The sequence below is a fragment of the Onychostoma macrolepis genome, chromosome 08 (genome assembly GCF_012432095.1).
Source record: "Onychostoma macrolepis isolate SWU-2019 chromosome 08, ASM1243209v1, whole genome shotgun sequence".
Classification (NCBI taxonomy): domain Eukaryota; kingdom Metazoa; phylum Chordata; class Actinopteri; order Cypriniformes; family Cyprinidae; genus Onychostoma; species Onychostoma macrolepis.
Window position 1 is genome coordinate 23,661,357 of NC_081162.1, and position 15,652 is coordinate 23,677,008.

General features: G+C 35.7%; 1 protein-coding gene across 2 annotated transcripts in view; it reads right to left on the reverse strand.

Annotated features, from left to right (window-relative positions):
* Positions 1 to 4,765: 4,765 nt before the first annotated feature.
* The window catches only part of gripap1 (GRIP1 associated protein 1), a 56,159-nt gene continuing 45,272 nt past the window's right edge, over positions 4,766 to 15,652 (reverse strand). For both annotated transcript variants that reach the window (XM_058784876.1, XM_058784875.1), the window contains 2 exons: positions 12,357 to 12,526; positions 4,766 to 6,701 (listed from right to left, as the gene is read on the reverse strand). In XM_058784876.1, coding sequence (XP_058640859.1) covers positions 6,621 to 6,701; positions 12,357 to 12,526 — 251 coding nt within the window. In that variant the 3' untranslated portion in view covers positions 4,766 to 6,620. The remainder of the gene's footprint in view (positions 6,702 to 12,356; positions 12,527 to 15,652) is intronic.

Below are 15,652 nucleotides of genomic sequence, written 5' to 3' on the forward strand. Positions count from 1 at the left end.
CTATAAAAAGTTCTATTTTTGGCAAATGTAAAAAAAAAAAAAAAAGAAATACAGGTGCATCTCAAATTAGAATGTCGTGGAAAAGTTCATTTATTTCAGTAATTCAACTCAAATTGTGAAACTCGTGTATTAAATAAATTCAATGCACACAGACTGAAGTAGTTTAAGTCTTTGATTATTTTAATTGTGATGATTTTGGCTCACATTTAACAAAACCCCACCAATTCACTATCTCAACAAATTAGAATACTTCATAAGACCAATAATAATAATAAAAACATTTTTAGTGAATTGTTGGCCTTCTGGAAAGTATGTTCATTTACTGTATATGTACTCAATACTTGGCAGGGGCTCCTTTTGCTTTAATTACTGCCTCAATTCGGCGTGGCATGGAGGTGATCAGTTTGTGGCACTGCTGAGGTGGTACGGAAGCCCAGGTTTCTTTGACAGTGGCCTTCAGCTCATCTGCATTTTTGGTCTCTTGTTTCTCATTTTCCTCTTGACAATACCCATAGATTCTCTATGGGGTTCAGGTCTGGTGAGTTTGCTGGCCAGTCAAGCACACCAACACCATGGTCATTTAACCAACTTTTGGTGCTTTTGGCAGTGTGGGCAGGTGCCAAATCCTGCTGGAAAATGAAATCAGCATCTTTAAAAAGCTGGTCAGCAGAAGGAAGCATGAAGTGCTCCAAAATTTCTTGGTAAACGGGTGCAGTGACTTTGGTTTCAAAACACAATGGACCAACACCAGCAGATGACATTGCACCCCAAATCATCACAGACTGTGGAAACTTAACACTGGACTTCAAGCAACTTGGGCTATGAGCTTCTCCACCCTTCCTCCAGACTCTAGGACCTTGGTTTCCAAATGAAATACAAAACTTGCTCTCATCTGAAAAGAGGACTTTGGACCACTGGGCAACAGTCCAGTTCTTCTTCTCCTTAGCCCAGGTAAGACGCCTTTGACGTTGTCTGTGGTTCAGGAGAGGACAACTGTGGCCATATTCCTTGACATGTCTGTGTGTGGTGGCTCTTGATGCCTTGACCCCAGCCTCAGTCCATTCCTTGTGAAGTTCACCCAAATTCTTGAATCGATTTTGCTTGACAATCCTCATAAGGCTACGGTTCTCTCGGTTGGTTGTGCATTTTTTTCTTCCACACTTTTTCCTTCCACTCAACTTTCTGTTAACATGCTTGGATACAGCACTCAGTGAACAGCCAGCTTCTTTGGTAATGAATGTTTGTGGCTTACCCTCCTTGTGAAGGGTGTCAATGATTGTCTTCTGGACAACTGTCAGATCAGCAGTCTTCCCCATGATTGTGTAGCCTAGTGAACCAAACTGAGAGACCATTTTGAAGGCTCAGGAAACCTTTGCAGGTGTTTTGAGTTGATTAGCTGATTGGCATGTCACCATATTCTAATTTGTTGAGATAGTGAATTGGTGGGTTTTTGTTCCGAAGACGGACGGAGGTCTTACAGGTTTGGAAAGTCATGAGGGTGAGTAATTAATGACAGAATTTTTAGTTTTGGGTGAACTATCCCTTTAAAAATCTAACTGACCCTCAGAAGAAGGAGGGATTAGGAAGAGACAAGAAGTGTTTCATTGACTGTTGGAAAACCACTTACCAAAGGCATCATGGGGGCATTGGAATGGGTGTTTTCTCCAACACCCTTGGGAGTAATTCTCTGACCTTTTCCATCTGACAACCCTTGCATTCAATTTCTACAACTCTATTGTCAATACAAGGCTTCACGGCTAAATTACTGCAGCAAAAGACACAAAACCAGACAGCAGAGTTACAACAGTGATTTCGATCTTTCTAAGGCTTCGAATTTACAGCTACCCGACCTGCCATAGTCAAAAACAATAACCAGAAGCAAAGACAATTATGTGAAAGCAGCTCCAATCAATGCAGAATATCCCTAGTCACCTGTGATAAACACAGTCAAAATGTAGACCGACACAAGAAGCTGGAGCTCACAGGAGTGTTTTAACCGTGATGTAGTGTTATGTTCTGAGGTGTAGGTGTGTGGACTACAAATCGATGCTTTCATCATTTCACTTCAGATGCTGAACAGCCCCTCGGCCACATTAAATCTGCAACTTAAACTAAAGAGCAACCATTGAGATGAATCAGTCCTACTATTTTTCCATCCTGAATAATTTCTTTCTTTATTAGGTATTGATTTTTATCAGTCAATCCACTAACGCCTTGTTTAGTACCCATGAGTGTGCGTTTCAGCGATTTGACTTTTATCACATTTTATGCTATTAAATAAAATAAACACTTCATAATTGAGCTGAAGAGTACCGTTTTTGGCAGAGGAAGAGCTGTACCACATTTGCATTGATTTCGTAAGGGATAATCCAATGATAGCTTTACATTAAATGATTTTAATGCACCAAATGGTAGCAAAATAACCACCCAATGTGAAGTGGTTTATTTAAACCAGTTAGAAAATGACTCACATATTCACTGAAACTTCGCAAACTTATTACATCTACTTTTTAGCCACATATAAAATGATATTTATGTAATGCATTATAAAAGTATTCTCAATGCATTAGTTATGCACCTTATAATGTATAGCATGATCTCATAAATAACTGCAACCATAGACATAATACATTACAGTAAATATATTCATCATCGCTGCATCTCTAAAAATTTTAATGCATTAAAACACATGACTAACAAACCGTCAAATATTATAATGCAGTTTTACTTGTTACAATTATTTATTGAGAGATGTAATACATTACAATGTACATTATCAATACCTTTATTATGCATTATATATATATAAAAGCTTTAAGTAAAGTGTTACCAAAGATTAAAAGAAAATAAATAAATAAAAATCTTGTCAAATTCTGCTGTTCCTTTTATTATAATAATAATAGTTCAATTCCTCTCCAGTTTAATTGGTGGTTAGTCTAAATTGATCTGCTCAAATGTAGTTAAATACTGCTTTGACTGAAAAATATCATCATATAACATTTAATATTTTTATAATAGTATATTTTAAAAAATCCATTTTAATATTTTAAAATACATATATGGGAAAAACTTCAAATTTTCAATATAGGAAAATAAAATAATAATTTTGAACATTTTTAATATAGTGGAAGCCTGTTTACAAAAAATAAATAAATAACTAAAAGGTAATTTTGATAGATGACAGATTTTATAGATTATATTTATAAAATTTTTATAGGTATTTTAAAGATTAAAAAAAAAAAAAATTCTTACTTTGATAAGCTTCCATTAAATACAGTTTCATGAATATTTATGGTCAGTAAATTTTCTCCATTTACTCAGCATTGGCTGGTGTGGCAATGTTGTGTCCACCTCTGTAAATGAGAATATAATAAACTGAAACCCAATTTTAAAACCTTTCAAGTCTTCCTGGATTGTCTATTTAATGAGGCCTTTGGTCATTGTAAGGATGAAACCCAATGCAGAGCAGTGGAGCACTTCAGCATGTAGTGTTGATTAGGGATCACACTCACTGAACAGTGACGAAGACAAAGATGACAGCAGTATTTGAACGGCTCCAATTAAATGCTGCTCAATGATTCGTGTCATTTGTTTACACGGTTCTTACAGGCATCATTGATAGTGCGGTAAACACAGCTTGTGCTCAGAGGAGAGATTAACCAATCTATTATACAAACACTCAGTGAAAAAGAGGTACTCATGTGTATAGCCCACTGACCTGGGGAGGAACCAGCATTTACCGTTCCAAACCTGTATGACTTACTTCTGTGGAAAACAAAACAGGATAGTGAAAAAAAAAGTGTTTTCTTTGTCCATACAATGAAATTCAATGAGGTCCAAAGTTATTTTTGGATGCTGTTGACTGTCATTGAATAAAAGCATTGTTCTATAGATGTTTGTCTGTGTTCCACAGAAGAAAATGAGTCATATTGGTTTGGAACATGACAGTGAGTAAATAATAACAGAATTTTCATTTTTCACTTAACTATTAACTACATTCTTAAAAATAAAGTTTATTGGCATAGATGGTTCGGTAACACTTTACAATAAGGTGTCATTTGTTAACAGTTAATGTATTAACTAACATGAACAAACAATGAACAATGCATTTATTACACTATTTATTCATCTTTGTTAATGTTAGTTAATGAAAATACAGTTGTTCATTGTTTATTCATGTTAGTTCACAGTGAATTAACTAATGTTAAACACAACTTGTGATTTTAATAATGCATTAGTAAATGCTGAAATAAACTAAGATTAATAAATTATGTAGAAGTATTGTTCATTTTTAGTTCATGTTTACTAATGTTGTTAACTAATGAACCTTATTGTAAAGTGTTACCGAAGATTCCTTTAAGGTCTTTTAACATCCAATGAATCTTTTGATTGCACAAAAGGTTCTTTACATTATCATAATGTTCATGACACAAAGAAAAAATGTTTTTTTTAAGAATTGCTCACTGAAATGTTCTTCTTTGGCATCACTGTGAAAACCCCCTCTTGGAACCTTTATTTTTAATCAAATGTAATGCAATACTCTTAAATAAAACCAGTAAATTTCAAGAAAGGAAAAACCTTTGTGATGTATGATTTGCAATTCCTCTAGCTCAGCAGGTACAGCATGTCATTGCATCGCCACGGTCGTTGTTTTGATTCCCAGGGCACACCTGTGCTTATACAAAAATAGTATACAATAAAAAGCACCTGTCAAATGCATAAAATATACATTGTAAACAAAGCATAGAAACTCAAGACAGTGTTTTTCCAGCCATTCTTTATTATCACTGCAAGTTATGGAAGTCTGAACATGACATGAAATGCACATAAATAAATATTAGCCATAGAGATGTAGTGGGATATCGGACATTAATAATAGTATCTGCTTACATGTAGTTAGTGATGATTAAAAGATGATCTTAATTAAAGAAGAGCTTGTTTGGCAGATATTAGATTAGAAGACTAAAAGGCAAAAAAACGAAACAACTCTGAGCTTCAAAGGCAAACATCCTTCATTCTTTTGAGTGCACTCATCTAAGTGAATCGATTTGTCAGTTTCCTCAATTGTGGAAATGAAAGAATATCGTTTTCCTACTTCAGTATGGTATAAACGAAAGGAATATGGAAAAGCATTCCGTCAGGATTTCCTCAAGAAGCCAGAGACAGGGATTTGACAGGCATTTAACACACCATGCACGAACGTCACGCTCATGTGCCAAGAACATGGAAACAAACCGTTGTCGTAATAAAGCTTAAAGCATTGCAAAGACCTGCTGATCATTCACATCTCACAAATCATAAAACATCATTTTGCCAAGGTGAATATACATATACATCTCTAAATTAACACAGAACCATTGAGGAATAAAGTGGACGCTGAATCCATAATCTCACGTGAAATGTTCAATCTACTATGTTCTGTTGAGCAATCGGAACGAACTAAACAAATAATTCGTCAATATTCATTGCATCTAAAATGATCAATAGAGCATATGCCATATTTAATTTGACACGAATTAAAGAGGCTAATATTTCACCAACTCGATGAGCTTTCATTTGCGTTAAATGAAATATGCCGTCTTCTCTAACATCAAGACACAATGGATCCAAAACATGGGAGTCTGAGGACCACTGATTAAATTAACGTTGCACTCTCCAAATAAAATATTTCTGTGTGCATCAGAATTTAAAATGTTAGCAAAAACTGAATGCATAAAAGCGGAATCATGTCGCAACATTCACCAAAAAAGACAGGGCGTCGACGCGCACGAAACAAACTGGTGTTACACACTAAAACAGGCGGCTAGCTTCTCATGGGAGTCAAGTGCGCGCTGTGAGAAATTGGTCCGTTCCCCAACAGCGCCGTCAGTTCTGAGACAGACAGAGGGGTGTCAAATTGAGTCGTTAAGCTGCGGAGAGATTGCTGCTTAACGAGGGGAGTCCAGGGAGCTGCTTTCCTTCACGGGAACATTTTTAGAGCCCCACAAAAATGCTCCGATAATTATCGCAGCAATTAAATGCACGCTCTCACCGGAAAACTTCCTGAATTTTTTTGATATAACGAACTGCAGAACTTGAGATTTTAGCCAGTTTCTTTCAGATACGAGCAGCACACTGTAGAGATGTAGACATGATGATATTTGGATTTTCTGGCATGAATAAATACGCCCCATATACACACATTCACACATACAGTAAGTGTCTTTAGCGAATCAAATATACAAAACAACAGTGAGAGCAGTTTGAGGACGCCAACATTAGACACGCTTTCCTGAACAAGGGAGTTAGTGGTGGGTAGAACGGTCCTGTTTGGACCACCGAGGCCATGCCACTGTCCCGAGCACTCACGGATGTCAAGCAGCCAGGGTTAGCTCGACGGACCCTTTTCTAACAGTACTTTCCCGTCACAGACAAACAAACATGTAAAGTGTTACGTTACATTCAGTAGTATGTAAATCACAGATGGACTTGAACTGTTTGACCCTCTGTGCTCCTGGGTACATCTGAGATTGCTGGAGGTCTTTGTACGAGATGGATGTAGTTTCCTCCTGGTAGCCGTGAAGAGATGAGAGAAAGAGAAAGAGAAGGGTACTGAATCATCGGGTGGACTGCGTCCAGTTTTATCCCGTGGCTTTGGAGTTTTCCGCAGGGGTGGCGTCTTTACTCATTCGCACGATCTCCTGAGACAAAACTTCCAGATCCTGCAAGACAAACCAAGAATTTAAATGCGAGTACACTATTGAAAATATGTGGTAGCTGCATACTGTAAATGTTTATTTACAGTTCCTCCCTCCTGCTAAGCTTTACACATTAGTTTGAAAGCAACCCAGAATATCCCGCCAAATATGTGGGTTTTAAAAAGAAGAAAGGTACGAAGGACCCATTAGGCAGTCAGGCCCGAGTTCAGCTGCAATCTCACATGGTATTATACTCTCATTCTCTCACAAACAAACACACGCTCACACACACAACAGCAGGGGCAGCGTTGCATGCCCCGTGTGCTCACTCTAAAGCAAAAAAGCCATCAAATATTAAGTGGGCTGTTTGTTTCTGGGCTGGCGGCCCCAACTGCCGGTAAATATTCATAAGGTGGTTGCTCGCTGGATTAGAAAAAGACGTCCAAAGTCCACAACAGTAGACGGTGGCCATTTTGGTCTGTAGTTAGGGCTTCTCCATTGATAGTTTGCTCTGCAAAAGTGTGTCAAAACTCCCACCAAAATGAACAGACAGACTACATTTTAAAAATATTATATTAAATATATATTAAAATACCCTTATTAAAACTATATCTCAATTATATAAAGTATAATGCATCTAAAATTATACAGTAAATTTTGTTTAGCATAAAACTTGTTACTTTTGTTGTTATTTTTAACTGAAATTATCCCCAATTCTCATTACAATATTTAAAAAATAAAATAAAAAAAGTAAAATGACCAATTTAAATGAAAAATACTTATACATTATAGTAGCATGTTGCACTGCTTTATGTAAATATAAATAAAAACTTAAATTGTAAAAATTGTATTGCTGTAAAAATACTGTATTTTGGCAATGACAATGTCAAGCAAATGTTACAACAGATTTTGTTACTGCAAAAATACTGTATTACAGTAATGACAATCTAATGATAATATCACTGAGATTATTGAAAATTGTTTTAAAAAGTCTAATAAAATGAAAATGAGGCAATAAAAATGAAAACTGGGTTGCATAATTGTCATGAAAATGTTACATTACAAAAAAAAACATGCTTAAAAAAAACAGGCTTCATTTTCTTTAGTTATTATTTATATTGTTATATTAATTTTTTATACAAAATGTATTTCATATTTTATTTTTATATTATATTTTATATTTTTGGGGTGCAATGTCACTTAGATATCATGACTTTCAGCCTTTTAAAATTATCAGGCTGGTTGCATAAACTGCTTAGACTAGTATTAAAATTTAGTCATCTAATTTGTTTTCCTCAATACTGCTCACACTGTAAAAAATGCAACTCCAGTCTCATATACTAAAAAATGCTATTTTCTTGAAACTACATAAAAACCCTTGTCAGACCAACAAAATTACCCCAAATGTTGTCCCAACTAGTCAAACACAGTTGTCTAAACAAAGAATTTCATATTGTTGAAATGTTAAGTCTCTGAGTTCCAAGCATGCATTGCAGCATGAATAAATTATGCAGTTACTGTTATAGGATTATTGTCTTGCTGTTTTCTGATTTCATTTAAACTTTTTTGTTGTTGTTTTATCATTATTGTTAGTTATTTGTTATACTGTGATGTAAAGTGCTCATCTTTTTAACATTTGTTGATTGCCACCGTTCTTGAGGTTAGTGTCTAGTTTTGAGGCCTAGAGTATGTTCAACCACTTTTGTCTGTTTTCTGGATATCTTAGTCTTGTAAGTTGTCTTACAAACAAAGACAATATTGTCTGCTTATTAGACTAACTTATCCATTAATGTTTGTCATTTGTAAACAAGTAAAAACGTTCACAGAACATAATTACAGCATTACAAGTCTTTTTAACTAACAAAACTGTGTTAGCTGAACAAAAAAAAGAGACATGTGACTTTACTCAGTGACTTGGGTTGAGTGAACAACTTGGTCCAAAGTTGAGTAAATTTTAAGTTAGGTCAACTTTTAATTTTTTACATTGCATAACCTTTTAAAGTCAGTTGCAAAAAGGTAGATTAGCCCAATTTGAATCCGAAAAATAAGACTGATTACCTAATTTATCAAACTAGCTCATAAGACTGTTTTAACACAGTGGCTATGTAACTGCAGAGAGAGAAAAACAGGAAGCTTTGTAGCATGTCTTGGACTGCTGTAGATCGAACTCATTGTATTTTACGCATCTCCATATTTTTCTCATCTTGTCTGCAGGAAAAACGAGCACTTAATCGGCTGTTAACGAGCGAGACGCATCACGGGCAATCGCTGCTGCAGCAGCCTGCAGGATCGTTTTCCACCGCGTGTCTGTATCGAACACCATCCACAACAACACAAGCTGCAGCATTCAACACGTCTACTGTAAGTGCATGTAATCCAAAGCATGAAGATGACTAAAAATTCAATTATCATCATGATATATATATATATATATATATATATCTATCATGATGATATATATATATTGCTAAGGCTTTTAGCTATGAAGCACCACTACAAAATAACTACATTTAGTAATGATGATAATCAAATAAAACTATTACTCTGCCAAAGTTTACAGGTGTGTGCATATTACAGCTTCAACCAAACATTATCTTAAAGTTGGAACTATCCATTTTTAAGCGTCAAACTGCAAACATGACCACCGCTAAGGCGGACCAGACTAGATCCTTCATAAGCTTCTCCAAATGTTTGTGAATCGATTTAGAAAGGTTTGTGTTGCAGGAAACTTTCTGTTCTTAGTTATGGCCAAGCTTTGCAGAGGGATCATCACTCCATCTTGGTCTTAGTTTGCATAGTTTGTCTCTGCCAAGGTTAAGGCAGGGTGTTTTTGTAACCTACAACTCCCCCTGGGCACCAACACACACACACTCACACACAAGATGCACTCCGCCAACATTCAGACTGTCTCCGGGCCTCATATCGGCTCAAACGCCCACTCAGTAAGGATTTTATTCACATTCACAAAACAAAGCACCATGCATCACACATTGGTGCATTAATAAAGAAGGTAACGAATGTGAAGTGGCAGGTGTGCATATAACGTCTCTGAACGTGGCTCATCCAATCAAATGTATAATGTATTACTGTTGCGAGTCTTTTGTTTTTAACTCGACACTTACATAACGTGAAGCCGCTGCTTTTGCACTGATTTCAGACTTATTCATTTGATATGAATTGTCTTTTGGTTTGCATCCACCCAGTTCAATTTAAACAGAGAGGAATAAAAATAAAGTACCTTTCATTTGTTATTTATTTAAATCACTGGATTATACAAAAATAGACTTTACTATGTGGTTGTATAATCTTTAAGACATTTTTGGGTTTAGTTTCCAGCCAAAAATAAGCACATTGTGATATATACCATTTAGCAGACGCTTTTATCCAAAGATGGCAAAGCTGAATTTTCATATTTAGATATTTCTTTAGTTTTTAGTGTCATGTTTTAGTGTCAAATTCAGCTTTGTCACCACAGGAATAATTGTATTTTAAAATGTATTCAAATAGAAAAAAAAAAAAAAAAAAAAAAAAAAAATATATATATATATATTTCACACAGTGTGACTGTTTTTACTGTATTTTTTCAATCAAATAAATGTAGCTTGGCCACGTACACACTGCAGGTTTCAGGAGTGACAACTGCATTTAAATGCGGGAGTTAATCCCGTAAATTATCGTTCCATGTGTGTACAGAACAGCAGTCACTCCCGCATTTATAACCATAGCAACATTTTGGCGTCTTGTTGGAGTGAATTAAAATGTAGCCGTTTGTTACTTACCTGCCATTTTTTGGATAAAGACTCTTTTTCGTTTTGTTTATGCTTGGGAGGCTGCTTTAGAAAGCGCTGCCTTGCAGTGTTGCCATGTCCTCATATTTACAAGCGCTTTTAGGCATGTTGTTTGGTCTTAGCTCATAAAGCTAGGCACTTTATGGAGTTAATAAAGTGGTCTGTTGCGGATATGAGATGTATGATTTTTTTGGTGTTATAAAACAAAGCATTTGGGTGTTTTAGTGTTTTTTGTGCTTGTCCTTTGTTGTTTTTTTTGTTTTCCTATGAAGATTTCCTATTTACCGCAGGGCTCGTGAACGCAACGAGCCCCATGTCAAAAATGTGCTAAGACTTCTTTCACTGTTATTTTTTTGCATCTCACTTACAAACGAAGACGTTTAAATACGTCATTAACAACTAGTTGTTCAGTTCAGTTCTGTACACTCTGCACAGAATTGGTTGTCACTACCTGTATTTTTCGGGAGTTAATGCGGTTGTCACTCCCGTATTTTAGTGAATTATGTGTGTACAGAACGCGATTAAGGAGTACAAGGTGAACTGACAACTGAATTTAGCTGCAGTGTGTTCGTTGGCTTTAATATTACAGCACATATTATAGTTTTTAATATAACTCAAACAAACCAACACATGGCTTCACTACAGGAACAAACCAGCCATTAACGATGTGCGGCTCTGGAAATATCAAGAGGGGTGTGAGAGGTTAATTGTCATTAGTCAATCTGTGTGATGGTGTAATCCCATCAAACGCATCACCCTGCTGGCTGCCTGACGTGCACTTTCTATTCCTGCTCCTAGAAACGTTTTAGCATTAACAACATGCCCACCCTCTGCTTGCTGATGAATAAGACCTCTCAGTGGAGTCTCCGGACCGTATGACAGCAAGCCACCTACACACACACACACGCAAATGTGTGATCACACAGTCTGCCAATCACGCTGTCAGAGCGACTGCAGTCACCTTTTTCTCTAGCAGGTGGAAAACTCATGGTCACTTCACCTCTACTCACCTGAATGAGTCATTGCTCAACACGGTTCAGCTCTTTATTCCCCATGAAGCATCAAATGCAAGTCTCACTTTTTTCGAATCAAAGATATGCCAAGGAACTTGGCCATTGTTAATAGAACCCACTTAAAATCTGCACTTTTTTTGCACTTGCACTTTGTGTAGAATTCTGCAGAATGCGTAAAATGGAGTATTGCAACAAAGTATTTAAATTTGATCTTTTGCTTAAACAGCATTTGCTTTTTAGAAAAGAAAGACAATAAAAAATAAAATAAAATAAAAGTTAAAAGTGGTTCAGGCTGATTTAATTGCAAAAAATAAAAATAAATTAAAAAAAAGAGAGAAATAATTCCTTTATATTGTAATAATATTTAACAATATTGCCATTTTTACTGTACTTTAACTGAATAAATGCAGCCTTGGTCAGCATAAGAGACTATATTTTTGTAGTCTTATTTTATATATTTTATAAATTTCCATTAAAGGTTAACCTTACATTTCAAAAGAAATATAAAGGTCAAACAAAACAAAAAATTATTAAATGAAATAAGAAGCAACAACAAAACCAAATAAACAAGTAAAATAAACAAAATAAAATAAAATGTTGTATAACTTAATTGCAGAACATAAAGAATATAAAAAGGCGACAAATTACAATAGAGTGCTGTCTTTGGAAGCCCTGCAATGATAAGGAAAACTTCAAAAATTTATGGCGAGATTTTTTGTGTTTATTTTGTTGTAATGTTCAAATTTTGATATCTACTGAGCTTTCTTGTAGGGCCTAAAAGCGCCTTTCAAAGGAAGGTTTTACATACAACCTAAACTGACCTTGATCATAAAAGCTTGTCTTTCCCACCCCAAACAGCTGGCCTTCCCTCTCTTTACCTTCTGTAGGTGCATGTTCTTTGTCAGTTGCTCTTCCAGCATGTTCTGCAGCTTTTTGTTCATCTCGCGCAGGTTCTCGTCTCCAGGTTTTACCAAGTCCCTCAGCACAGAACTCAAACCTCCACGTTCACCCTGAGCACCATGGGCCACTGCACCTCCTCCGGATACATCTGAGAGAAAGAGAGTGGAAAAAGGTGCAATTTTAGAGAAAGCAAACATTCTCAGGGGTGCAAACTCGTCAGGGGTGAAAAAGGTGACAAACACCCCCAACACACACACACACACACACACACACAGGTGTGTGAAAACTAAGGGCAAGTTAATTGACAATTCACATAGCACATTTCACACACAATGGCAAGTCAAAGTGCTTTATAGGGAGAAAATGTTACACACTGCTAAAAATGCTTTTCTTACATTTTTCTGTCTTGTTTCCAGTCCAAATAATCTAATAATTCTAGTCTAATAATTAGTCTAATAATTCTTAAATCAAATAATTTTTTTTCCAGAAAAAAAAAAGTCAAAATAATCTTGTTTTCGGTTTGAAATAAGATTATTTTGCTCGCTTTAAGGAAAAACTCACTTAATTTTGACAATTTTTTTTCTGAAAACAAGACAATTTTTACTTGTCTAAAAAATGCTTTTTGATTTAAGAATTTTTAGATATTTGGAAACAAGAAACTACTAGATACTAGAAACAAGACAAAAACATTCTCAAAACATTTTTTGCAGTGCACCATTCAAGGATAAACACCTTTATATGATTAAAAGACGTTTGAGCGACAACTCAACAAGGACTGTTGTTAAGATACACAAACTTAGTCAGGGCAAATAAACCACTGTAAATCTTTATTTCAGCACTCGAATTATTGAAGCAGCTGCCGGGCTAAACGCGAGGTGTTTCTCCGTCTTGAAATAGGCTGTTACAGTCATGTCAGATACATGTACGAGTTGAACGCACATGAACGCCACCACAAAGTCGTTATTACGAGTGGGAAACTTGAAATTTTCTTTAAGCCCCGAAGCCGATTTGGCGGCGTGTCCGTGAAAAAACGTGTCGGATGCAATGGACGCAGCCAAAGACCATATGCAGTGTCAGTAAAGTTGTCGAAATGAATAAAATGAAAACTATATAAGTTACATAGCCTACACACAATATTATTATATAATTATAATAGAATATATAATTATTCAGTTTACATCACCTTCATAAATGAAATAAAACGGAAAAAAGAAAAAACACACTGATGCACATTCTTCATTCGGTCATAAGTTGCTTGCCGTTAGCTTGTTCCTACACGTTTTACGTAGCCTCTGGAAATATGGATAGCATGCCTGCAGCGTCTAAAAGTTAGGCTTCAGGAGTGAGATCGGTTGGTTGAGGGAAAGGACATTAAGGTAAGCCAATCAGAGGCAGAGTAGGGCGGGTCCATTCCTTTGCCAACAGGGGAAAAAACGCTACAGGTGACACGCAGATACGACCCCCCCCCCCATTAAATTTTTTTTTTACAGATCTACACGATTCACGTGAATAACCTATTTCAAGGTGAAAACAGCGAATTCCGCCGAAAGGTGACAAGTTTGCACCCCTGATTCTATCACTACGGCCTGTGCTTTTTAACCATGTTTTCCCCAGTAATGCCTCAACATCCATGAATAAAGATGATCTCTATCAGGGGGCCATTAGTGTCTGCTGAGTGAATACAGAGTGCTTGCGTTTGGAGGAAAACATTTCGAACGCCACAACATTTACGAGCACCTCGAGTGCAATCATCCGTAGGTTTGACGAAAAGCTGTGCACGTCTTAAAGCTGGCAAATAAAGGCGCCGAGAATGAATTCTAGCTTTCAGGAAATTCAAACCCTGGTTAAAGTAGAGAGACTGACAGTAAGGATGGAGTCAAGTTAAAGGCAACTCTGACAAGGTCTGTCGACAGGGTTCATGACAGTAACACGCAACCACGGAAGTGACCGTAAGTAGGGGACATCGGTGTGGGGTTGTAACTGGACAAGGTGGTGTGTTAAAAAATGAAAGATGTTGCTTAATTGATGATTAATGGAGGCGAGTGAGCGGAAGAGCTGAGGTACTGGGTTGTCTGCTTAAAGCCAGGCTACTAAGATGTTGTCAGGTTCCTGGTGAACTGTCAGATAGTTTAGTGGAGTTTTTCCTCTGAGGGAGGACAGGGAATCGAGCTGGCCAGCCTCTGCGTGTCAAGGGCAAAAGCAATAAGTTCGATCGGGATGCTTCTTTCTCGGTTTTCACTTCATCTGGGTGAGTGGAGACATTCAAGGTCAGCTCAGCAGCGTGTCCCTAAACGGTGCTGTCAAATAACCTCTTACACCTGTGGTCTGATGATGGAGCACATGGGAAATGTGCCACTTCCTGCGGGTGTTTAAATGCAGTTTCCATTAAAATCTTTGTGGAGGCAAATACGTTTTATTACGTAAAAAAAGACATGAAAATATCTTTCTTGACTGAAATAAAAATAAAATACAAATAAAACACTTATTACTCCAAAACTATCAGAAAATAAAAAATATAAAAATTATTTTATTTTTTTGGGGACAGAATATTTTGTAAAGAAGTTTAACGCAGCTATTTATATCATATCAGTAAACACACTAACTTGGTAAAATTCAAACAAATACTAAAAGTAAATAAACTATACACATCTTAAGAAACAAATATACTTTTAGAATAAAATATTAAAAATGGATCTTTTTCTTCAACAGCATTAACTTTTGCGTTTAAATGCAATTTCCAATAAAATCTCTGTGAAGGCAAATACATGTTTTATTATGTTATTATGCTATAGTTAAGTGTTACTAAATGAAAACATCTTTGTTCCCTGAAATAAAAATAAAAATAATTTAACCTTAAAAAAATAAATACATAAAAAATTTGAAAAGAAGGAAAATCTGAAAATAAAATACATTTTATAACTCTAACATAAAATAAAAATGTTAAAAATATAAAAATTTTTGGGGACAGAATATATTGTGAAGAAATTTAACGCAGCTAGTTGTATATGTTAACACAATAACTTACTAAAATTAAAACAAATGCTACAGTTAAATAAACTATAAATGTCTGAAGAAACAAATATACTTTTAGAATAAAATAATAATAAATTATTTTTCTTAAACAGCATTTACTTTTCATAATAGTACAAATATCGAAAGTACAAATACTAAATGGGTACAAAAATATATTTAGAAAGAAATATAAAGTCTATAAAACAAAAAGTATAAAATAAGAAAACTAAAATTTCTAAGAAAAAGAAGTTAAAATTGATTC